This window comes from Felis catus, chromosome A3 (assembly GCF_018350175.1).
Source record: "Felis catus isolate Fca126 chromosome A3, F.catus_Fca126_mat1.0, whole genome shotgun sequence".
NCBI lineage: Eukaryota > Metazoa > Chordata > Mammalia > Carnivora > Felidae > Felis > Felis catus.
The window spans coordinates 30,264,950-30,290,424 of record NC_058370.1 but is presented as its reverse complement, the minus strand read 5'-3'; the positions used below and the strand labels follow the sequence as shown (position 1 = coordinate 30,290,424).

General features: G+C 49.0%; 2 protein-coding genes across 5 annotated transcripts in view; one reads left to right on the top strand and one right to left on the bottom strand.

Moving 5' to 3' along the window:
• Positions 1-1,612: 1,612 nt before the first annotated feature.
• On the top strand, positions 1,613-6,061 carry GFRA4 (GDNF family receptor alpha 4). The gene is made up of 7 exons (XM_045055101.1): positions 1,613-1,655; positions 3,169-3,289; positions 3,465-3,860; positions 4,043-4,152; positions 4,246-4,380; positions 5,061-5,152; positions 5,285-6,061. Exons 1-7 carry the CDS (start codon positions 1,613-1,615, stop codon positions 5,363-5,365), a joined length of 978 nt encoding a protein of 325 aa, XP_044911036.1. The 3' UTR covers positions 5,366-6,061.
• A 7,437-nt stretch (positions 6,062-13,498) lies between these two features.
• The window catches only part of ATRN (attractin), a 162,539-nt gene continuing 150,562 nt past the window's right edge, over positions 13,499-25,475 (bottom strand). Inside the window, exons 28-30 of one of the 4 annotated variants that reach the window (XM_019826774.3) lie at positions 20,318-20,432; positions 17,856-18,017; positions 13,499-16,763 (exon numbers count right to left, since the gene is read on the bottom strand). In XM_019826774.3, coding sequence (XP_019682333.2) covers positions 17,893-18,017; positions 20,318-20,432 — 240 coding nt within the window. In that variant the 3' untranslated portion in view covers positions 13,499-16,763; positions 17,856-17,892. Of the gene's footprint in view, positions 18,018-20,159; positions 20,166-20,317; positions 20,433-25,475 lie in introns of all 4 variants that reach the window. The other 3 variants (XM_019826775.3, XM_019826778.3, XM_045053827.1) reach the window with 3 other exon arrangements.

The window sequence follows — 25,475 nt, the reverse complement described above, 5'->3', positions numbered from 1 at the left end:
CCCTCTAAGATCAGGAACAAAATAAGGATACTTAACACCAACCACTCTCATTAAGCATAGTGCTGGAAATGCTAGTCGGAGCACTTAGAAAAAAAGGAATAAAAGGCCTCCAAATCAGACAGGGAGAAAATTATCCCCGTTTGCAGATAACATGATTTTATTTTATTTATTTTTAAAAGTGTATTTATTTTGAGAGCAGGAGAGGGGCAGAGAGAGAGAGAGAGAGAGAGAGAGAGAGAGAGAGAGAGAATCCCAAGCCAACTCCATGCTGTCAGCACAGAGCCTAACTCAGGGCTCCATCTCACCACTGCGAGATCATGACCTGAGCCGAAATCAAGAGTCAGAGGCTTCATCAACTGAGCCACTCAGGCTCCCCAACATAATTTTATACATAGAAAATCCTAAAGATTCCACCCAAAAACTGTTAGGACTAATGAATGAATTCAGTATTACCACATTCAAAATCTACATACAAGGATCAGGTGTGTTTCTATTCACTGACAAATTATCCTTAAGAGAAATAAAACAGTCCCATTTTCAATTGCACCAAAAAAAAAAAAAAATACTATGGAATATATTTAACCAAGGAGGTAAGAGGACTGCACAATGAAAATGACAAGACTTTCATGATGGAAGTTGAAGAAAACACAAATAAATGGAAAGATATTCTGTGTTCATCAATCAGAGGAATTATTAAAGTGTCCACCCAAAGCCATTTATAGATTAGTGCAATCCCTATCAAAATTCCAATGGTATTTCTCACAGAAATAGAAAAGATGATCTGAAAATTTGTACAGAACCACAAAAGACCCCAAATAGCCAAAGCAATCCTGATAAGGGTATAGATAAGGGGAACACTAACATTTTTGTTAGCAACTTTTCTTCAAGTCTAAAGTGAATTAGGGGAGCCTGGGTGGCTCAGTAGTTAAGCATGGGATTTAGGCTCAGGTCCTGATCTCACAGTCCGGTTTGTGAGTTCAAGCCCCTGCTATCAGAGGAGAGCCTGCTTCGGTTCCTCTGTCCCTTCTCTCCCTGCCCCTCCCTCACTTGGGTGCGTGTCCATGCTCTCTCCTTCTCTCAAAAATAAATAAACTTAAAAAAAATTAAAACTATGGGCTCCTGGGTGGCTCAGCTGGTTAGGCATCTGACTGGTTCAGGTCACAATCTTGCAGTTCCTGAGTTTGAGCCCCACACTGGGCTCTCTGCTGTCAGTGCAGAGCCTGCTTTGGATCCTCTGTCCCATCCCCCCCCCCAACCCCCCCCCCCCACCCCCGTAGCTCTGTCTCTCAGAAATAAATAAACATTAAAAACAATAGTTTGGCATGAGAGAGACCAGGTCCCCTTAGCGTGTTGTGTGGGTGTTGCTGGGAGGTGGGGGGAGGGTCCACTTAGGCGCACATCCAGGTGCTCTATTCAGTGGCTCCCGGACCTACGCAAAGGCACAGCCTGGGGCGGGGAGTCATTCCCATCACAAAGGCTCCTCCCCACAGCAGTATTCCCACTGGCACAGACACTTGGGTTCCCACCAAGCTGGGCTCAGGCAGGGCTGGGAAGGGGGCACCTGTTCCACCGGGACTCTGCTTCCAGCCGTCCTCTCTGTTCGCTGCCCGCCATGGTCCTCTGCCTGGCACCCGCGATGCTGCTGCTGCTTCTGGGTAAGTGGCCACCTCCTCCCGCAGACCCCTGAACTCCTGGCCTCTCTGGCCGATCTTCAGGGACAGAGTGAGGGGGCAAGAGGGCGATTCTGGAAAAAGAACCGCAGGAAGGGGCACCAACAAGAGACCTGTGCAAGGGGTGTGCATGCGGACACCTGGTGGCCGCAGCGCAACACTTGCCTTTGGGCTCTGCGGAGCACAACCCGCCCCCCAGTCCTGTCTTTGTACTCCTGCCCCAGACACTTGCTTTTTCCTATTGGGTCCCCTCTCCCACCTCTCTTTCCTTTCCCCAACCCCTCCCTTCCATCTGCACTCTTGGAGCTTCACACTTCTTCCTTGCCCTGCATCTTCAGGGTCTCTGTGCCACGCATCTGCTGTTCCACCTGCTTGGCTTCCCTTCCCCAGCTGGGGTATTGTGGAGGGAGGGGTCACTTTACCAGGTGGAGGGAGGTGGGGAGAATGGAATCTGGCAAAGGTTTAAGGCAGATGAGATATTGGGGCTGAGATGTGCTTTTTGAGGCTAACGATGAGGCAAGGGTACTACTGGCAGAGGGAGACCAAGACCTTAGGTGACACTAAGTGCTGTTGTGTGTGGCTGAGGCCTGGGGATGTGAGGGGGCTTGGCTGGGAGAGGAGGGCAAAGTTTGCCTGCTGCTCCTGGCATCCTGGAGATGAGGGAAGGGGAGGGAAGGGGAGGGAAGGAAACAGGAAGGAAGGGCTCCCCCCCTCATGTCTACCCTCTCCACTTACTAATTCTAAGCCCTCGGGATCTGTTCTTTCTACCTGTGGAGCAGACGTGCTGGAATCACAGCAAGAATCACCATGGCTCCCACCATCCAATCCATGGATCCTGAAAGAGGAGGCCAGTGCCAGATAGGGGGCCACCTCCCTCCCTCCACAAAACCAGCGAGATGGATGTGGGGCCAGGCTGGAAAATTTTTACCTAGACTGAAGTGCCTCCCAGGGGCTGAGAGCCCCGTGGGGCATGGGTAGCCCGTTCTTTTGGTGACCTGGGTCCTGGGAAAGGGCTGCCAAGTCCTGACTTCCGAGACCCTGGCTTGGTGGCCAGCAGAGTGCCACTTGTCATGGCCTTGAGGCTCAGGACAGCTCTGTGGTCTGACAAGAGGGGCTTCTCTGGAATCCACACTCTGGCAGCCAGGCCTAAGTGGGCCTTCCAGGGACCGGAGCCCTTTCAGGGAATCCCTCTTTTGCCTGGCTGGTGGGGAGTGGAGGGACTGGGGGAAGCCAGAGCCCTCACGGGCCAGCAGGGGTTAGTTAGATGGGCGAGAAGGGAGCATCAGAAGGGAATTGAGGCGGGGAGACACCTGCGGTAAGGCACAGAAGGAGGCGCATGAGAAGGTCTGGAAGCAGGGAGCATCAGACACCTATAGACTCACTCGAAGGCTCTCCGTGGGGAAGGGAGGAGTAGAGAAAAGGGAGAAAGCTCAGGTGTCCCAGAGTGTCAGAGGAGCAGCCACTGCCTTCAACGCCATTTCTGATAAATGTCCTTTAGCCAAGTGTCCAGAAGCCTTGCTCTGTTTCCACTGTCAGGTGGACACCCCTTTGAACGGGTGTGGCCATTCTGGGGAAGGAGTGGTACCTGGGCCTCAGCGCCTGGGGGAAGCCAGGCCTTGGTGCGTCCCATCTATCCCTGACGTGTTGCAGGACTCCCCAGAGCCCACCGCCGCCCATCCCCGCGGCAGAAGGCCAGTCAGTGCCAGGCGGTCACGCCACCGAACCACACTCTGCCCCTTTGGGCTCCTAGCGCCCTGCATCTTCAGAAGGCGTGGCCAGAGGGCGGAGGTGAAGTGTACTGATAAGGGCTCAGCGAGAACAGCAGCTGCCCGCTCCTCCACTAGGGTCGCCGAGTTCGGCCGGACGGAACCGATGCTTGGATGCGGCCGAGGCGTGCACGGCTGATGCGCGGTGCCAGCGGCTGCGCACCGAGTACGTGGCGCAGTGCCTGGGTCGGGCCGCGGCTGGGGGCTGCCCCCAGGCCCGCTGCCGCCGCGCCCTGCGCCGCTTCTTCGCCCGCGGGCCACCAGCTCTCACCCACGCGCTGCTCTTCTGCTCGTGCGTCAACGCCGCGTGCGCCGAGCGCAGGCGCCAGACCTTCGTGCCCGCCTGCGCCTTCTCGGGGCCCGGCCCGGCGCCGCCCTCCTGCCTCGCACCCTTAGACGCTTGCGAGCACAGCCGGGTCTGCAGGTGCGGGCACTAGGTGGAATAAGACAGCGGCCGGGCGGGTCCGGGTCCCCGGGTGCCGGCAGGGTGTGGGAGGGAGCGGGGCAGGTCTGCAGGTGTGAGAGGGGTGTGGGGAGCAGCCGGGCGGAGACTGGGCGGGGCAGGGCGGGGCCTCCCGCTCACGGCCCTCCCGCCGCGCCGCGCAGGCCCCGCCTCCTGGCCTTCCAGGCCTCCTGTGCTCCCGCCCCCAGCGCCCCCGACGGCTGCCTGCAGGACCAAGCCCCCCGCTGCCTGCGCGCCTTCGCGGGCCTCGTAGGTACGCACTGCGGGGACCCGGGCGCGGGCGGGGCTCTCCCGGGGATGCCTGCGCCTGAGTGGGCCGATTACCCCGTCTTCGGGGTCCCCGCAGGCACCGCCATCACCCCCAACTACGTGGACAACGCGAGTGCGCGCGTGGCGCCCTGGTGCGACTGCGGAGCCAGCGGAAACCGGCGTGAGGAGTGCGAAGCCTTCCGGGGGCTCTTCACCAGGAACCGCTGCTTGGGTGAGGGGCCCTGGGCGGGGCGGCGCAGACTTGCCCCTTCCCAAGTTTAGAGGTGAGGAAACGGAGGCCGTTTGCAGCAGCCACGCAGCTGCACACCCCTATGCTGCTGACTCGCCCCTGAAGAAACCCTTACCCAGTTGTCTCGAAGACAAGATCACAGACGAAGGTAGAATTTTAGTGATGACTAGGCTGGTGACCCTTCAGGCCGGAGGGAGGAGGCAGTCAAAACAAGTTTCAGAGCTCCTGTAATGGAACGAAGAGAAATTCCTGCTTCTGCCACTTCTGAGGTGGTTCCCGCCTACTCCGGGAATGCCAACGCCTCCAACTGATGATCTTGCCTTTTGGGTCTGAATAACTGGGTGGCCTGAGTGAGAAGTCCGATTCTGCCACTTACCAGCCTAGAGTTAGTTAGTTATCTCCCCTGTCCTCTTGTGCCCATCTATAATATGGGGGCTGATAATTGTCACCCTTGTGAGGACGACAGTTTGCAAGGCATTATTAGCACAGGTGTCTCTATTTTGTTATTCCTTGTCATGCACCTTCCATTCCAGAAGCCAGTCCCTGCAGACGTCCTATCCACCCATCCCACTGCAGGATGCCAGAGGTCTCTGTCCCAGAGGAACTGAGCCTTGTGCTAGGGTTTCCCAGCCAAGCCCACCTTGGGTCCCTTCCTTCCATAGATGGTGCCATACAGGCCTTTGATGGTGGGTGGCCAGTAATCCTGCAGGACCAGCTAGATGTCCACCAGGACCCCGAGAATAGCCTCCTGCAAGTAGGTGTAAGGGAGGGGATGGTGAGCTGGTGGGCCTAAATGGAGGCATGAATGGCCTGGGATGGGGGTGGTGGAGGCAGAGAGCAGAACCCAGCTTCTGCCTCAAGTCCACATTGTCCTTGCACCCCAAAGGTGTCCTCCACAGATGGGCTCCTGGTTGGGAGCTCCCTGCTCCCCATGCTCCCTGTCCTGGCTCTCCAGCCCCTGCTCTGACTAGGACAGCAGACCTTGGACAACATCACTGTCCCATCCTGCCTGGGGTACAGGGCCACATCTGCACCCTATTGCCCCACTGAAGTTGGACTGGTGTGCCTCCCAAGCTAGCCCCAGTGCTCTCAGCCCACTGCCCTTTTTAGGTCTGCACACCCTGTGTGCCTGTCCCCTAGAGTGAGGGATGTGGGTTGAGGGTCTGATGCAAAGCCCCTGGTTTCCCTTTTTGTGGGTTTCTTGGTTATAGGTCCCTTTCTCCACTGACTTTGGAACAGTTGGGTTCTCCCACAAGATAGGGATGGGGGGGGGTCACCTGTGTTGCTGAGGCCTCACTGGGACTCCAGATCACCTAGAGGTCAGAAACCATCCAGATTCCCAGAATTCTAAGAGATTTCATTAGCTTCTTCAAACATAACGTGCCCTAAGGAGTACATCTGAACAGACGTTTAGGCAAAACTTTTAACACTGCAGCCTTTCATGGCACTGTCCTAGTGAGGCACCCCCCCATCACGATAGCCACCTATGCCGCATGACTTATGTTGGCAAAGTTCTTCCCATCCATGATATGCTGCTTGGTGGGCACCACCTGGAGTGAGAATCCAGCCCCCTGCATTGCACTGGTTGTATAGCCATCTTCCCCATGGCTTAATCTAGCACTATAAATGACATCCAAAGCTCAATAAACCACATGCACTGAGACTGGCCTTACTTTCATGTGATCTGTCTTGGGAGCCTGGAGACCAAGGTCAGCCACAGGGTATGCCTCTGCTGGTCTGTGACTTCAGATGTCCTCAGAAACAATCTGGACTACATTTGCTCACCTATGGATGCCAAACTGAATCAACTATTAGATCCTAGTGGCAGAAATTTCTGTTGACTTGTCTTCTCTGCTCGTACTCAGATACTGAAAACTACATTTCCCAGCTAGGAGGTGGTCATGTGGCACAGTCCTGGCCATAAGTGGAGCCACAGGTGAGGAGGCTTCCAGGGGAGCTCTTGAAACGGAACTGATTTGTTGACTGGTCCCTTCAGCCTTTAGCATCCTCTCCCTTCTTCTTCCCCAGAACTTGATGACAGTGCCTGGGGACATTGGTGCCATTTTGAAAATGAAGCCACATGACATTGTGGAGTCACTGTACCAGCCCCCATCTGCCTCCCTCTAGACTTCACTGTATGAGAAAAATACCTTTAGTTTGTTTAAGCCAATTTCTCCACAGACATCTGTTATTTGCAGCCAAACGTAGTGTCTGATTGTTACTACCATCTCTGGGGGTGCCATGGAGTCCCAGGATCACTTAGGGGACCCCGTCCTCATTGTGCACAGAGCCCAGACCTGACAGACAACTTCAGAGTGGTGCTAATTGCTTTTTTGTTTCCACATATTCTGCCTGCTTCTGTCCATATGAAGAGTCGAATTCTTTGCTGGAGCCTAGGGAAATTTATCATAGAAGTTTTCACAAGTACCCATGTGTGGACCCAGCATATGTCAAGCGATTGTGTTGATTTGCAGTTCTGCAAAGATGTTTGGGAAGGAGAAGGCAGAACAATGGGGGACAAATACTAAACCTTCTGCCCACTTCCTTCTTCCTCAAGAGCTTGGAGACTCCTGATGAGTTAAGGGTTACAGAGTCTCTGGCCTGCTCCTTCTCAAACCCTGAGGCTTGTCAGGGGCCGTGAAACAGATTGAAGTGCATGTTGTTGGTGCCTTGCTCAGAGCCCTCTCTGGCCAAGCTGCTGGGGAATGTTGGATGTTAACACAGCTCACAGTTGTTCCCTTCTCTAGAAGAAATGCCTGTAGGGTTATATTCTGTTCTGTAAGGTGGACGGCAGCCTTGGGGTGGGGGGACAAGGCTCCCTGTCCCCTGTGGGGGATCAGGCTGAAGCTAGATGCTAGCTGAGACCACATCCTAACTTAGTGCTTTCCCCTGCCTGCTCCTGCCTCCCTTAGAGGTTCCCCTGAAGGTACTCACTCTGATAAATCATGGCCTGAGAATTCCCATCTTAGGCTCAACTTCTGGAGAACATCACCTAAGACACAAGGGTTAAGCACGGATCACAACAAAGCCCAGGCTTTGGGCTGTCCTGACCAGAAAAAGAGCCCCTGGTTCTGAGACCGTATGTTTAGCAATCACAACAAACCCAGAGACACCACACGTGGCAGCTATCAACCAGCCTTCCAGCTTCAGCCAGTAATCTTATTGGAACCAAACACAAATCAAACCTGCTTGGGTATATACCTGAGCAATCTGGGCATCAGGCACAGCTTTCTCCAGGGTTTCAAGTGATGGTGCACTTGTTGGTCTGTGCATAGCTTCCCTTTGTAGTCAGGCAGGCTCTCACTGCAGGGTGGGTAAGAATGCCATCAGCAGCTGCAGATCTAGTCTCTCCTTTTAGGAATCTCAGCAGAGAAAGGTACCTCTTTTACCCATCATTCATGGACTGAGCCAGGCAGGACCTTGGTGGGCCCAGTGTGGGTTATAAGCCCCTTCCAGTGGCTGGGGAGTGACATCAGCCCACAAAGACCACATGAAATGGGAAGCACAGTTCTCTAAGGGGGGGGTGGGGGCGGGGAAGGAGGAGTGTTGGGCAGAGTGAAGCTCAGAGTCCACCCTGTTTATGAAGAAGGAATGTTCTCGACCATCTTCACCTGCATGGGAACGCGCACCTGTATGTGGGCAGGGGAGAGACGGGGTGTTTGTGTGTGCTCGGAGCTGAGGCAGAGCAGTCTATTCACCAAGACTGCATATGGTGATCCAAATGGAGGATTAAATATCTGCTAAATGACTGGCTGTTTGTGAGTGTGTGTTAAACCGTGTCACTTCATTTTTGTTAAGTTTTTTTTTTTTATTTTTTTTTCAACGTTTATTTATTTATTTTTGGGACAGAGAGAGACAGAGCATGAACGGGGGAGGGGCAGAGAGAGAGGGAGACACAGAATCGGAAACAGGCTCCAGGCCCTGAGCCATCAGCCCAGAGCCCGACGCGGGGCTCGAACTCAGGGACCGCGAGATCGTGACCTGGCTGAAGTCGGACGCTTAACCGAATGCGCCACCCAGGCACCCCAAGTTTTTAAAAATGTAAGTAGGGGCGCCTGGGTGGCTCAGTCGGTTGGGCGTCCAACTTTGGCTCAGGTCATGATCTCGCGGTGTGTGAGTTCGAGCCCCGCGTCTGGCTCTGTGCTGACAGCTCAGAGCCTGGAGCCTGTTTCAGATTCTGTGTCTCCCTCTCTCTCTGACCTTCCCCCGTTCATGCTCTGTCTCTCTCTGTCTCAAAAATGAATAAATGTTAAAAAAAAAATTAAAAATGTAAGTAATCTTGGGGCGCCTGGGTGGCTCAGTTGGTAAGCGTCCGACTTCGACTCCCGTCATGAACTCCTGGTTCATGAGTTTGAAGCCCCGCGTCGGGCTCTGTGCTGACAGCGCAGAGCCTGGAGCCTGCTTTGGATTCTGTGTGTGTCTCTCTCTGCCCCTCCCCTGCTCATACTCTGTCTCTCTCTCTCAAAAATAAACAAAACATTAAAAAAATCCTTTAAAAATAAAAGTAATCTCTACACTGCATATGGGGCTCGAACTCACAACCCCAAGATTGAGAGTCACATGCTTGCCTGACTAGGCCAGCCAGGTGCCCCTATCACTTCATTTTTTTCACTCAGACAATTAGAGTAAAATACAGGCACACACACCTTTTGGAAGACTGGGAAGAGAAAAAAGAGCAGAACCTGGTTGCAAACAGTGGCACTGTTCCACGGAAGCTGGCGGTCTTCCTTCGGTACTTCTCCCCAGCTCAGGCACAGCCTTTAAGCAAATGGAGCCGCTTTAACATCAGACAATGTGCTTTGGAAAAGAGGCTTCCTAACTGGGTGCAGTGGGAAAATGGTAGGTCACGGGGTTCCTGCTGCCTGGCTGTCTGTTCTTCCTCAGAGTGAAGATTCCCTTGTGGGAGGCTTGAGGCCATTTGGCGCATGGACCCAGGCAGCTCTGAAGAGAGAAGCCAAGAGGAGGGGACCAGGCGCTGTGGCTTACAAAGGTCACCATCTTGCCACCCCTGGGCCAGTAGACTTTCCAAGGGTTTTGTTGCTGTAAGGGGCTGAATGGTGGCTCCAAAGATACATCTGCATCCTAAGCCCTGGAACCTGTGAACGTTACCTTAGATGCAGGCTAAAGAGTGAAAGTTACCTAATATAGCAAAAGATATGATTAAGAATCTGGACAGAAGGTGCTTATCTGGGATTATCAGAGTGGGTCGTAAATGCATCCTTACAAGAGAGGCAGGGGAGACTGGATACACATGGAAGAGAGGACAATGTAAAGACAGATATGGGAGTGATGTGGCCACAGCCAAGGAGTGTTGGTGTCCACCAGAATGGGTTCTCCCATGGAACTTCTGGAAGGAGCAGAGCCCCACCAACTCTGTGATTTCAGACTTTTGGCCTACAGAATTGAGAATAAATTTCCATTTGAAGCCACCCAAGTTGGGGAATTTGTTACAGTGGTCCCAGGAAACCAAGAGTTGTCTGAGTTCAGTTTTTGTCACTTCTACCTGAAAAAGTCTGGCCAAATGCCTCAAGGCTGAGTCCAGCTGTGCCCTGCCACCCCCGCCCCCGCCCCATGACCAGGAACAGGTCCTGCCTTGTTGGTCCATATCTGAGTGTTGGCCTCCGTGTCCTTCCAGGTAGCCTGCTTGCTGTCACTCTTTCATGTGCACTTGGGGACACTACGGTCCTGGCCCTGGCCTTATCCCTGTGACTGGGCCTCTGCTAGCCGTTGTCAACGCTGAGCTTCTAGCTGGCAGGTGGCTGGGGGTGCGGGGTGGGGTCAGGCAGAAAGGCAGGTGCTAGGAGCATCCGTGGATTTATCGGTGGAAACTTCACGGCTCATGAATGCGCAGTCTGGCTTGGAGCCTGTTGTCTAGGTGCAGGGTTGAGGTGGAAACTGCATGCTGCTCACCTCCACCCTCCCCGCGCATCCCCCACTCAAGCTGAGTCAGGCAGGGCCAAACTCACAGCAGCTGCTCGTTTTTACAGGAAGTGGGGACACAGGTGAAATTTCAAGAGAAGCAGGACAGGGGCCACATGAGGCTCCAGGAGACGTCCCCCCAACTGGACAGCAACTTGCCAGGGAGCCTGGCATGCCCGTGAAAGGAGACAGAGCACTACGCTCCACACAACCTACAGGTCACCTGGTCTGGTCCTTTTCCCGTGTTGGTGGCACAGGATGGGAGGGGATTCTTGTCAGGCGTCACACACCTAGTAACAGAGGGCTGCAGGGTGTGTCTGTTCACATGCAGCCTACACATGTGTAGGTGGGGCTGGGGACTCAGATACCAAGAGTGATGCTGCCACTGATGACAGAACTTTCCAGAATGATGGCCAGTTCTGGGTAAAGTTTTGAAGAAAACAAGGTTTGGTCCTCCCTTGATTTTACCCAATAGTTTGATTTCCGGAAAACGAGACTGTATCAAACCAGCTCTCGAATCCTTGTGGTTGCAACAGGGTTGACGTCTACACTAAAATAATTAGGAACAGATTTCCTCATCTCCACAAATATCGAGCAAGACATTTAAACACCGAGTGGGAGGTGGGTCAGTTCTTGGCCCGGGTGGGGCCATCCCACGTGTCACAGGATGACCACCTTCAGGCTCACCCACGAAATCACAGCAGCGCCTCCCCCTGCAATGCAATAGCCAGAATCACCCCCACCTGTTTCCCAAATGTCTTGTGCCAGTTGAGAACCGTGCCCCACAGGCCCCGGCCAGGCCCAGCTCCTGCCCACTTTGTTTTAACTGCTCTGGCAGCCTCAGAACAGCACAGACCCAGCAGGCCTGCTCTCCCTCTAGGCCTCTGCACCCACTGCCCCCCTCTCTTTCTGAATGCTCTTGTCCCAAACATCCAGGTGCCAGCTCCCTCCTTCATTCAGCTCTCTGCTCAGCTGTTAACCTGTCAGAATGACCTTCCCTTGCCTCTCTTATGTAAAGGAGCACCTGGCCCCCTGTACTTTCTGCCCCCTACCCCATCTGTACTTTCACAGAACTCACCGTCTGACATTGTATTCATTATCTGTCTCCCCAGCTGCACGGTAAACTCAAGGACAGGGATTTTGGTCTGTTTTGTTCACTGGAATCCCTGGTCCCGACACAATGTCTGGCGAGCAGACACTGGCAGGACAGGGAAAGACACCCTCGCGCAGGAAGGAGGATGGCAGACATGCAGTGATTCTGAAATCCTCTGGGGGCCCTGCCTTGTGGTAGAAGTCCCTGACAAGAGCTCCTATCTGTTCCTGGGGCCACATTCGGGTGGCGCTGGGTGTGTGCCCTCAGACACAGCTTCTACAATGATCTGCTTGCAGGTAGTTCTGATTGAAGGCTTCCTCAACCGTCACGGTGCTGCTTGGTTGTTTTCATTTGTAAGGGTCAGGCTAACGGTTTCTTAGGCAACATAATTATCCCTCAAAAACCTGTATTTTTATTTCCCAGGCAGGTCCAGGGTCAGTGATGACATTTCCAGGTTCTTTCCTGGATGTAGTTTTCAAGTTGGCTTTATATCTTTGCTTCCTTATCCACATGCCTCGCCCTCAAAATGTTGCCCTTGAGGTTCTGAGGGTCAAGTGGGAAGACCACAGCCTCCACCTGATTCCCACCCATGGAGGCCAAGGTTTACTGGGTCTCTTGATCATGAGCACCTCTTACTGTTTGGAGACCAGAAGCAAGATGAGTTGGCTTTTCTAACACTGCAAGACCCTGGATTTCAGGATTCTCCACCCTTTTCCCTTCGGCCTACAAACTGGCTAATTCTAGAAGTCAACTCTTTCTTGTGATGCCTTGCCAGAAGCAGCCAATATTAATCAACACATACCATATTCTGGTTTTCTTGACCTTCTTCCCTCTGAGCTAAAAACTCAGTAGCCACGCAGACTGCTTTCCAAGCTGTCGAACTTAACAGCCTTACCAGATGTTTTCCCACTACCTGCCAGGGATCCCGGCTGTTCTGCTGCTGCCATCTGTTCTCTCCTTGCCTGCCACCTGGCCGCTACGCAAGCCAAAGCTATGCATTTTAAAGTGGCTTGCCTCTATTTGGTGACTCAGGGACCCACGTGCCTTCCAACATCTTTAGCACCTGACCTCTAGGGAGTCCGACGTGGGAACACTGAATGGACCAAGTTTAGAACTGGTGTCCATCACTTACTCCAACATTTCTCTGGCCACAGCTCGGTGTATGGTCCCCCACCTAACCTGTGGGTCCAATAGCTGTGTGGTGAACACACAGCATGGCCTCTGCCATAACACCACACGCTCACAGGATCCCATCCTGTCTTAAGCAGCTGGTGGCACCCACAGCCCTCCCCCTAGAATAGTTTCAAGGTCTTCTCCAACCTGGCATTGGCCATAAGCCCAACCATTTACCTCCCCAGCCCAGCCCCAAGTTCTGGTGGGCTGGCCGGGCCTGGTGTCTCACCCACCCTCTCCTATGTGAACCATGTTGAACCACGTTCTGATGTTCTCAACTCCCCTTATGCTGATCTCATCCTTCTAGGGCTCCTGCACTCCACACCAGGGCGCCGAAGTGCACTGTTCTGACCCTGCCCCAAGCACAGGAGCCGCACTCACAGACAAAGCTTTGTGGATGGAAAGAACATCAAAAATTCAAACCGAGGACAACAATGTGGCTGTGGAGTCCTCAACCTGTCGGCATACCTGAGATTCAGCAGTTTGGAAAACCTAAACATTCAGGAACCCGCGAGAGAATGAGAAGGTGAGAGACCAAGGACAGCTGGGTGGCTCTGGCCTCCACGTGGGCTGTGCCCAACCCACGACCCGCCCCGTGCCAGGGCAGAGCTGCTCCCCCCACCATTCTCCCTCTCCAGCACTGCTGTTTCAAGGGCAACACAGGCTACAGTGGGGATGTTGGGAGTCTGCTCACAAGCTGTGTGGGGCTCTCTGTACCTCCTTCATCCCAACAGGTGTCTGAGGTGCCCACCCTGCTGACTTTACACCTTTACCTTCACTGAATGCCAAGTGCTGCCTCTGAGACAGTCTGAACACTGGTAACCATCTTAAACATTATTTCCCTTTTCTTAAGGTTCTAATGACCAAACTGTAAAAATAAATGAAATAAAACAAACTCAAAATTAGAGCAAAAACCACATTTTTACCAGATCTACTTTTATTTCAGAAGGAAGTTTGTATTATAGTATTTACTTCTGTTTATATACAAGTTCTTCACATTTGTGTTTAAAATGCACAGACCTCCCTTAATTCTCTTGTTCCTGCTTAAATTAGCTGTTATTTTACAATACAAAAAATACCAAAAATTGCAGTCCTAAATGTATGTATAACACCCACAGTCCCCAGCAATGAAATAGTTTACAATACTTACTCCATATTTACATGAGTGCAATAGATGCTAAATTATACATATTAACAAACTAAGCTTGAATCCAAACCCAAACAAACAAACAAAAAAACAAAAACAAAAACAAAACCCCAAAACAATAACCGTAAATACCTATAAAACAAAAACATTTCCAGAGCCAGAATTAGTTCAACAAAACAGGCTTCACTAGTGTTTAGAATGTTTTGTGCACAAATTTCAGTTACTGAAAGTCGATTCCATTATTGCCTTTGAAAGCGAAGGCGCCAGTTTTCCTCTCCACTTCAAACCATCTCCCTGCAGGTGAGGGTGCTTAGGAGTTTGAACGATTCCGGGGAAATGTCTCTTGGCGGGCCTGCCATCATGGTGATTTTCGTGGTTTGGTAAATTGGGCAAACATTTCAGACTGAGAGCTGGTGCACGGCCTGAGGACAGACCCCTGCCTTCCTGGGTTTGTCCTCAGGGTGGCCAATTCTCACAGGAACTGCCACGAGGAGAGGTCTCTTGGGATGAGGGGCTTGAGCTGGGTTTTGCTGTTAATTCCACAAAGCTTCTTTTCCATCTTGGTCACTGCCCTAGTGTTAGCTTAGGTTGTTAGTTAGTGCTTAGTGAATATTCATTGAATGGGTGGATGGATGTTAGAAACTAAAGGATCAAAGGTGTTCTCAAAAATGACACCAGCACCCAAGGAAGTGAGTCTCCACCCTCTCCCCAGATACACTCCGTTGAGTTGACAGAGATGCACTGAAAAGGTAACATGTCTTTTTCCTACCGATAGTGCTCTGGTCTTCTCATCCGTCCGCCCCAGACTTCCTGGTGTGTCCGCAATATTGCACTTTGGGCCTCACCCACACAAGTTCTGGTATTTTCCTGTTGCTGACAGTCTTCTGTCCAGGGCTGCTTTTCTTCCAGGTTAGCTCACAACTCCTCCCACCTTTTACAGGTGATCTCACAGGAAGTGCAGACTTCTCCCCAAATTGTGTGCAGGAGTAGGGGGCAGACAGGAGGCCAGGGGGTGTGCAATTCTCCAGAAGGGAACAGGAACTATTTATCAATGAACTAGCCACCCTACTCCCACTCCCAGTTTTCAGTATAGGAAACCATGGTTCTGGGAAGTGGTCATTAAAATTTTAGACCAAACAGATACATCCTGGAAAACCCCTTTTTGGAAAATCTGATATACTCTTTGAACTTAGAGACCAAGAGAAACAGTCCTCAGGACAAGATGGGTCATTGCTGGCCAAGCACAGCACCAAGAGGCTAACAGAAAGATTCATGATGCACTTGCAGAGCCAACAACAGTGACAGCGACCTTCCTGCTGCCTTTGCGTCTCCTCACACAATGCTGTTTAAATGGGCTCAATGCCCGATTTCTCCTCTGTGTACTGACAATTTCTGTTTTAGAGTCGTCCAATTAGTACCAGATGTGTTTGGACACACCGGCATGATGGGGGTGCCTTTTTTGGCTTTGTTACCAATGTATCAGGGCCCAACGAGAGGACTTCTTCAATCTTGGATATTCAGTATGTGGCACAAAAATATACTAGGTAAAACTCAGACACCGTTACGTTTAATAAAAATACATTAACATAGTTTTTTGTTTTATGTACACTCTGAATGAACATTCTGGACACTACTGTATAATTATGTACAAGTGCAACATCGATGTTTTCATGACAATTTTAACTTATATACAGGCTCTCTTGTGACACGCAGGCATTTCTCTGAAGTTCCAGATGATTCCCTCCTGGTAACTGGCTCCTAAGCTGACTGCCTCTTTCTCCTGCCACTCCCTTCCTCTGGCCTGAGTCTGGAGGAAGTTCTTTGCTCTTGACTGCAAAGGAGAAGCAGGTGGATTCAGCTGTTTCTCCACTGTTGGAGCAAAATTAAATATCACTTGCTCCTTTTAAAAAATAAACTATCTTCTAGAAAAAAATAAAATATCCAGGTGGCTAAGGGACACAGTACATGTTATTTCAAGGCCTGGAAACCCATGGGGAAGAGACTTCTTTGGCCAAAGAAACACTGGTCCTTCGAACAAACAAGGATTTTCCTTATGGGAGGTCCCTCTCCAGGGGCTTCCTTCTCTCTGGCCAAGAGGCCTCATGGCAATTATAGGGGTAAATCGCCACTCTGTGGCAGGCTCTGTGGGTGCTGTGGTGTGGAGCAGGGATGTGGGAAGCTTGGAAGAGAAGGGGTCTTTTCTAGAATTGTCTGCTCTTTACCAATGATGTGAAGAAGCAGCTTTTCGAGAGACAAGTCTCAAAGTAGAGGTGTTTTGTGCATCAGACAGTGTTTTATGGTTCGACTTCCTTGAAAACATCTTTCCAGGCAGCTCTTCGTGGGTGAGGGGTTGGTGCTGGGGAAGACACAGCACTCCTGCTCTAGGCACTGCATTTAAAGGTGAAATGCTGCAGTCTTTGCCCTTTTGAGTATTAATTTCTCCAAATTCACAAACTTGAGCATTTTGTCGTCTAAAGGTCCATCCCTATGGGGTAATGTCAGAGAACTTCAAAGTTTTGAAGCAGAATACAGACCTGGGGAGGCTGCTGCATAATGCCAGAATACAGAGCACCATACACAGGGACAACACGACACCCAGGCAGTGGCCTGGGGAGAAGAGCAGGACTGCCCTACCCCACTTAAATTTGGTCACTTTCCACTTGGCATAGTTATTCCTCCTCATCCATTTCCTCCATGTGCTTTTCATCATCCACAGTGGTCACTGCCCCGCCCATAGCCACCACCCAGGTCTGGGAAGGAGGATGGGAGAGCTGGGCTGAGCCTCTCCCGGAGAAGAACGGGCAAACAATCCCAGGTCCTTCTCCAGGCTTTGGGCGTGCGATTCCACCAGCAGCCTGAGGATGACCCACCATCTTTGAGCAGGCTACAGGAACACACTGTTGCTTTTAGGTGCAGGGGTCCCAAGTGCTGTCATGCTCTTTTCTGTTCAAGGGAGACGTGTAACATGAACGAGTCCCTTCCTCTGTGGTGTCCTGGCAGGAGTGGCCAGAAGGGCTGGAGCAAACATCAGGCCTAGAGTTGGGGAGAGGGGCAGGGGGCACACGAGAACCACACCTTATTTAGGGCCCCTTTTGATGACAACACAAACAGGAGCTTTCACAGTTTGGTCACTTCCGCTTTCCTCTCAGTCCCTGCTGCTAGGTTAAACGTTCCCTGGGGTGAGAAAATTCTTTCCCTGGCTGCAAATCAGATTTTAGAAAAACAGCAGATTGCCAATGGTAGCTATTTAAATTTTGTAAGAATGTAGGAATGCAATTATGTAAAAACACAGGCTTACTAACTTTCCAATTGCTAGATCTATTTAAAGTCTAGGCACTTAGTGTGTGTGTGTGTGTGTGTGTGTGTGTGTGTGTGAGAGAGAGAGAGAGAGAGAGAGAGAGAGAGAGGAAGAGAGAGAGAGAGGAAGAGAGAGAGAGATGAAGAGAAAGACAGAGGGAGAAAATTTCAAATGGATTAAGACTAAATTAATCAAGTTGCTATAGAAAACTACCTACTACATCAGTTTACATTCTAAGTAACACTGCTGACCTTGACATTTAAAACAGCTCCCTTCTACCTTAGTTTGATATGATTCAAAAGAGCCAGACCATTGTTAATTCTCAACTAGAAAAAAGCTACTCCCTGGAAGAGAGAGATTTGCCTACATCGTGCAAGAATAAGTAGCACATCTTTTAAAAAAGATAGCAGGCTTCAGATGAGGACAAATTCATTCATCTGACTAATTTTTAAAAGACCATGTTCAAGAACGACGGATGGTGAATGTCTACTTGTAAACACTACATCTTTTGTTTTTTGCAAGTTGAGACGGCCCCAAGAGCAGTTTTCCACAAGTGAACCTGAGTGTCATTCCCAGCTCCCTCACTGGCTCTATACCCCAGCCTCCTCCAGCAACAACTGGATCACCCCTGGACCTGCAATTAAATCAGTGATGTCCTATGCAAAAGTAAAAGGTTAGATGCTGGAGCACAGATGGGAGAAACCGGCAAAGAAAGCTTGTGAACATGCAGAGGAGTCAGATGTTTCGAGGGTTTCCAGTCTTCGGCCCGCTTCGCACAGCATCTCCCCGCCTGCCCCCTCCCTGCAGACGGCGCTGGCACGCCACACCTGGCTCGCTCACTCACGGAGAGTCCCTGGCCCAGCCTCAAATGCAGGTCCCAGGTTGCGCAGGGGGCTGCTGCTTCCGGTTTCTCACGGCTCCTGACTTCTCTTTGTACACTATTGGCATCTGCTGAGAAATGTCCACCAGGGCGCTGGCCACTGCGAGACCTGGGGAGAGCCCACCGTGAACACGTGTTAAGGAGCAGCTTGCTTTGTTTTTGAAAATAATTTAAAAAAAATTTTTTTTTTTACATTCTTGGAGTGCAATAAACAAATAAGTAAAGCATATAGGGAAAAGTCTTCCTTCCGCTTTGTGCCTCCCACCTCCCTCCATCCGAGCTCTGCTTTCATTAGTTTGTATATATTCTTTCAGGATTTACTGATGCAAATACAAATACATATTGTTCTCCCCTCCCTACTTTTTACACAAAAGATGTAGCATGCTGTTCAGTAGATCAATGAAGCAAAGAACTCTGCTTGGCAGTTGGAGCATTTAAATAAGATTGCAGCCGTGCTTTAAGTGGTAAATTTTTCCTGCTGGCCTCCAAAAAGGGTGCCAAGAAAAAGCAGCACTCTTTTTGAGTAAATTCAGATTCATTCCACATAACTCACGCAACACTGGTTATTTTTGTATCTATCCTACGACACAGGTTAGGACTCATTCTGGGGCCAGGCTTTGGAATAAGCAAGGTTCTTTAACCACCTCATGCCTCAGTTTCCTCATTTGCAAAATGGGGACAATAGCAGTACAGGGCCTGTGTGAGGAGTCACTGAGTAAATCCACGTAAAAATCTTAGAACAGTACCTGGCTCATCACCCCACCACCTCTACCACCTGTGCTTTAGGGACTAGTGGTTCCATTCTCCTTTTTGTACTGGAAGCTGGGTTCCCCATGCATGTGAACAAGCCAGTGCAGGCTCAGTGCTCCGCTGAGGTTCTCAGGAGCCACGGGAGTGCCACTTGTCACTCCACTTCACTGAGCCTATAAAATGGAGGCATGTGCCTGGCACTCTTGGGGAATCCACAGCAGTGACATTGTTCTAGCAAAGGCAGAGCTGGGTACTCTCAGAGTCCTGAGGAAGAGCCATCTAAAATTAGGAGTACAGAAGAGGTTGCAGGGATGGGCTGACTTGGGGTGGGTCTCAGGTGGTGTGCAGGCTTTTATCAGGAGTTGAACAGGATGGGGTCTATCAGGCAAAGGGCAGGGCAGAAAAGGCCACAGTACCACAAGCCTGTCACTTCCCTACTGCAGTCAGGGCCTTGCTCTTAGGGAGCACAGGCCAAGTCTGCTGAGCTGGGACGCAGCAGGAGACCACACTCCAGAGTTCAGGTTAATGGGTCATTCTACCCTCAACACAGGTAAAGCTGAGTTAGGAGCTGAACTCACATCCCTAGGTGAGGGCAAATCAAGCTGTTACCCTATGAAGATGACAAATCCTGGCCTGATCATGCCTAAAGGCCTTCCTCATGAAGACCCAGAAACCATTTTGAAAGCTTGGCTGGAGGCGCCTCTGAATTTGAGGGCTACAGTTGGGAGGCTGTGGAGCTCAGGGGCTGGGCAAGGATTCTGGGACACACTTTATCACAGACATAAGGCTTTCTTTGGCTAAGGCAACCCTGACCCCCATCATTTCAATTAAAAGCTGTGTAAAACACATTGTGCATATTGTCTGAGGCATCCCTCCAAAGTACCCCACGATTTTTCCAAAACTGTATTTCATATCTCAGTGTTTGATAAGAGGATATTTATCAAAATTATGATTTATACTTGATAGAACTGCACAGAAGACACTGGTAAAACGTTATGTAGTAATCTGTAAAAATGTTTATGAGTTGTATGAAAAAAGAAGAAGAAAAAATTAGATCTATACAATCATTTCAATAAAGTTGCTGGTCAGGGCTGGAAAGGAAAGAGGACAATGAACATAGTTGGGTGTTGGATGGTACAATTATGAGTACATTTCTAAAAACTTCCTTTAAGTTGTTATAATTGCTATTTCTGCCTTATATTTGAAACAGAGTGAAAAAGCAAAGAAATGCAGTCATGCTAGAAATACCAATCTGAGAGTGTCCAGCTTGGAGGAGAGCCACGAGAGTAGGTAAGATGACTGAGGAAGAACGCATGGACGGAGGGGGTATGTCCTGCATTCAAGGCTGAGTAAGGGAAAAAGAGACAAGAGAGGGGTGGCAGAGACAGAGCTGAGCAAAACACTGCAGCAAGGAAAGGTGTGGCCGGAAGCATCAACACCACAGAGAGGCTGAGGGAGCTGGTGCAGGGAGGGAACTCTGGGATCGTCCCTGGGAAAGAACCGTGACCTCAGGAAAGACAGTTTAGGGAACACCAGGCACAATGGGATCATCTTGCCGAATCCTTACAATGACATGAGGTAGGCATGAGCCTACTGTTCACTGTCGCCTCTACACCCAAGCTCACACTTCTCGAGTTTGTCACTGGCCTTCATACGCACCTGACTGCCCGGGAGGAGGGATTCCACCGAGCCCTCGAGGCAGCCTCACAAACACAGAGAGGACAGCAGCTTTGTTGCCAAAACACGGTTCCAGAGCAATGGGTTTGGGAACAGTCTGGTGGAAGAAAACAAAGAATTAACTAAAACGGTGTTTCTCACATGTTAATACTGCAGCCTTCACATGTGATTTTTATCTATTTTTTAAGTTTATTTGAGAGAGACAGAGAGGGTGTAGAGAGAGGATCTCAAGCAGACTCCGCACTGACAGCCAAGAGCCCGATGCGGGGCTTGAACTCACAAAGCTGTGAGATCATGACCTGAGCCTAAATTAAGAGCTGGATGCTCAGCTGACTGAGCCATCCAGGTGCTCCACAGGTGATTTTTAAATATGCCCTCTGTATTAGTTTCTACTGCTGTGTAACAAATTACTTAGTTGCTTACAACGGCACCTATTTATTCTCTCAGTTTTGTAGGTCAGGAGTTTGGGCGAGCTCTGTTAGAGTTCCCTGCTTAGAGATACAAGTATATTCATCTCTTCCATCAGTTCTGGAAAATTCTCAGCTCTTATCTCACAAAGTTCTCAAGGATCTCAGCTCTTATCTTCACAAGGTGGAAGCCCAGTTACCATCTGCACTGGCTCTTATTTGGAGGCCCTAGGGAAGAATCTGTTCAAAAAACATTCAGGTGGCTGGCAGACTCTAGTTCCTTGCAGCTGTAGGTCTGAAGTCGCCATTTCCTTGCTGGTGATCTGGAGGGGATCACTCTTCCAGAGGTCTCCTCACATGGCCCCTCCAGCTTCAGATCAGTGGTGGCATGCCAAGTCCTTTTCATGTTTCCTCTCCTGCCACCAGCCAGAAAAAACTCCCTCAGTACCTTATGGTCTCAGCTACCTTGGGATTTGTATTACTCCTACAAAATCCCTTCGTAACAGTACCTAGAGTAGTGTCTGATTGAAAAACCATGAGATGGGAATCTTGGAGGCCATCTTCGGAATTCTGCCCGTCATATCCCAAATAGGCCATTCATTTCTTCAATTTGGTTGAAGAAAATAACTTCCAGAACTATGGTGGCTGCAGCACAGGGAAGGATGGGGTGGGTGAAAGGGCAGTGACAACAGTGGAGGTGTGCTCAGTAGTTGACAGAGCCAAAGACGTGTGCTGATGGACTGGTTGTCCAATGAGAATGAGAGGAAGCATGGCCCAAGTACAACTCCAGGATTTTGGTCTGAGCAGCTAGGATGATGGAGGTGATATGTACTGAGTTGGGGGCAATATGCAAGAGAAGAGGTGTGGGGAGTAACATCCAGAGCTCAGCTCTGGACATGTTAACTCAGAGATGGCTGCTAAGATATCCAAGTGGGAACTCTGAGTAAGCAATGGGATATAGGAGTCAGAGGCTCACAGAAGAGGTCTAAGCAGAGATCATGGTATTAAATATAAACCCACGATGGAAAAGATCACTGCTGTGGTCTGAATGTTTGTCTCCTTCCAAAATTCGTATGTTAAATCTTTCAACGTTTATTTATTTTTGGGACAGAGAGAGACAGAGCATGAACGGGCGAGGGGCAGAGAGAGAGGGAGACACAGAATCGGAAACAGGCTCCAGGCTCTGAGCCATCAGCCCAGAGCCTGATGCGGGGCTCGAACTCACGGACCGCGAGATCGTGACCTGGCTGAAGTCGGACGCTTAACCGACTGTGCCACCCAGGCGCCCCCGTATGTTAAATCTTAATGCCCAATACAATGATATTTGGAGGTGGGGACTTTCAGAGGTGATTGATTACTGCCCTTATAAAAGGGACCTTAGAGAGTTCCCTAGCCCCTTCCACCATGTAAGAACAGAGTGAGAAGGCACCATCTATGAACTAGGAAGGGGGGCTCCCACCAGACACTGAATCTGCCAGCACCTTGATCCTGGACTTCCTAGCCTTGAGAATTGTGAGAAATTTCTCTTGTTTCTACAACACCCATTCTCTGGTGTTTTGTTATAGCAGCTCGAATAGGGCTACAACAGTCACCAAAGGAGTTGGTGTAAAAGAAGTGAGAGGAGGCCCAAAGACTGAGCTGGATGTGCACCACTGTTAAAGAGGTGGGGAGTTGGAGAGGGTTGAACAAAGAACACTGAGAAAGAGCAGCTAGAAGGTGAGAGTGTGCTGTCCTGGAAGGAGAGTCAAGCAAGTGTTTTAAGAAGCAACCAACTGGGTCATATGCTGTTGATATATGACATATGGTGCTGCTTAGTACTTAAGATTTGTCTATTTTTTTTACATCCCACAAATTGTTATTTTATCATGTTTGCTTAGATTCATGTATATGTTTACCATTTCACTTATTCACAATTCCTTCTTATACCTCAGTTTCCCTCTGGGGTAAATTTTCCTTTTTTCTAGCACATCCTTTAGACATTTCGTTTGTACAGGACTTTTTTGGTGGCCAACTCAGCTTTCCTTCTAATTGGAAGAGATCTTCATTCTATCCTCATTCTTGGAAGGCCAAGTTGCCAGGCACGCTATTCTAAGTTAGCAGTTCTCTTCTTTATGTTGTTTGGAGACACTCTTCCACGTTCCTTTGGCTTCTGGTGTTACTAATGAGAAGTCACAGGCTGTCACTTTGTCATTTCCTTTAAGTATCTTTTTTTTTCTCTAGTTATTTTTTAATGTGGTAAAATACACATAACATTTACCATCTTAACACCCCCCCATCCCCCGCCGCCTTTTATTAAAGTTTCACATCCAGAGTGAAGCCCAACACGGGGCTTGAACTTCATGACCCTGAGATCAAGACTTGAGCTGAGATCAAGAGTTGGATGCTTAACTGACTGAGCCGCTCAGGCATCCTGGATCTTAACCCTTTTTAAGTGTATGCTTCAGTGGTATTAAGTAGACTGATGCTGTTATGCAACCATCACCACCATCCATCTCCAGAAGTCTTTTCATCTTGCAGAACTGAAATTCTACAACCATTACACAGTGACTCCCTATTCCCCCTTCCCCTCCAACCCCTGACAACCACCATTATACTTCGTTGCTATGAACCTGACTACTCTATACATTTTATAAAAGTGGAATCATACAGTATTTTTTTTTTTTTTTTGTGACTGGCTTATTTTGCTTAAGATTCACCCATGTTGTAGCAGGTGTGAGAATTACCTTCCTTTTTAAGACTGAATAATATTCCATTGTGTGTATAGACCACATTTTACACACCCACTTGTCTACTGATGGACACTAGGGCTGCTCCATCTTTTAGCTATTGTGAATAACGCTGCTATTAACATGGGTGTACAAATGTATCTTTGAGGCCTGGCTTTTAATTCTTGCAGGTATATATCCAGAAGAGGAATTGCTAGATTATATGATAATTCTATTTTTATTTTTTGGAGAAAGAACAATACTGGTTTTCACAGCAGCTACATCATTTCACATCTCCACTACCAGTGACCGTGGGTTCCAATTGTTCCACACTGTGGCAATCATCCTATATATATCTATATATCTATATATCTATATATATATATAAAATATATATATATATATAAAATATATATTAGGTCTTCTCATTTTATCCTCTATATTCTTTTTTTTTACATTTTATTTATTTGAGAGAGACAGAGACAGCATAAGTGGGGGTAGGGTAGAGAGGGAGGGAGAGAGAGAATCCCAAGTAGGTTCCGTACTGTCAGCACAGAGCCCCACGTGGGGCTTGAACTCACGAAGTCACGAGATCATGACCTGAGTCAAAACCAAGAGTCAGACGGTTAACCAACTGAGCCACCCAGGTACCCCTATACTCCATATTCTTATTATCTGTTATATGTTCCATCTCTTGGTCTTTCTGTCTTGCATTCTGTGTAATTTCTACAAATTCATCTTCCAGTTCAAAAGTTCTCCTTTGAGTCTAACATGCTGTTTAACATGTAAACTGAGTCATTTAAAAAATGTTAACCACTATATGTCCCATTTCCTTTTTTAAAAAAAATGTTTTATTTATTTTTGAGAGAGAGACAGTGAGAGTGGGGGAGAGGCAGAGAGAGGGAGACATAGAAGCTAAAGCAGACTCCAGGCTCTAAGCTATTAGCACAGAGCCTAATCCGGGGCTTAAATCCACAAACCACAAGATCAGGACCTGAGCTGAAGTTGGACGCTCAACTGACTGACTCACCCAGGCACCTCCATTTCCTTTTTTTTAAAGTTTATTTTTTATTTTTAAGTAATCTCTACACCCAAAGGGGGCCCAAACTCACGAGCTCGAGATCAAGAGTCACATGCTGTACTGACTGAGCCAGCCAGTGCCCCTGTATGTTCCATCTCTGACAGTTCCATTTGGTTCTTTTGCAGTTCTGGTCATTCTTGACTCATGGTGTCCTCATCTTTATAATTCTCTTTTCAAGTCTTGAAACATTTCATACAGAGCTATATTATACTCTTTAGAGGTCTACTCTAACATGTGAAGTCCTGTCTAAACCCACTGGCCACGGTGCCTGCTAACTCCTTTTCCTACTAGCTTCTCTCTCTTGTCCTTGGTGATCTCTGATTGCTTGATCTTGATCTGTGGGGATCCTACAGGGCCGAATTGGGGATGTTTTCCCACAGAGAGGATATGCACTTACCTCAGCTGGCAGTCGTGGTGTGTGACCAATCTGGGACCACTTCACAACATATTTGGTTCTGGTTTTGGTTCATGATTTCTTCTTTTTGTGGGGAAGGATAGGAGAGTACTCCCTGGGAATTTCACCCACTTCCTATGAGCTCAGTAATGCTTTAATAAGTATTTGAAAATTTAGGATCTATAACTACTTCCCCAGAATATCTGAAGTATTTCATCATTTTGTCAAGAGAAACTTTTATCACTTTCTGCACCACTTTTTTTTTTTTTTTTTTTTTGGAGAGGTCAGTAATATTTACATTCCATGGAATGCATAGTGAATTAATGATTTTTGCCCCTTTAAGAAAATTTCCTAAGCTAATAAAAAACAATGGTTCAATTTTATTCTTTTCTAATACAAGTTTTAAAGTATTATGCCACAGGATACTTCCAAGACTATGAGACAAATCATTTATATTTTAAAATCCCTCGAACATGAGAATACTTAATGACATGAATGAAAAACTGAAAAATGAAAGCAAAAGAGTACCTGACAACATCAGTGTGTCACCTTA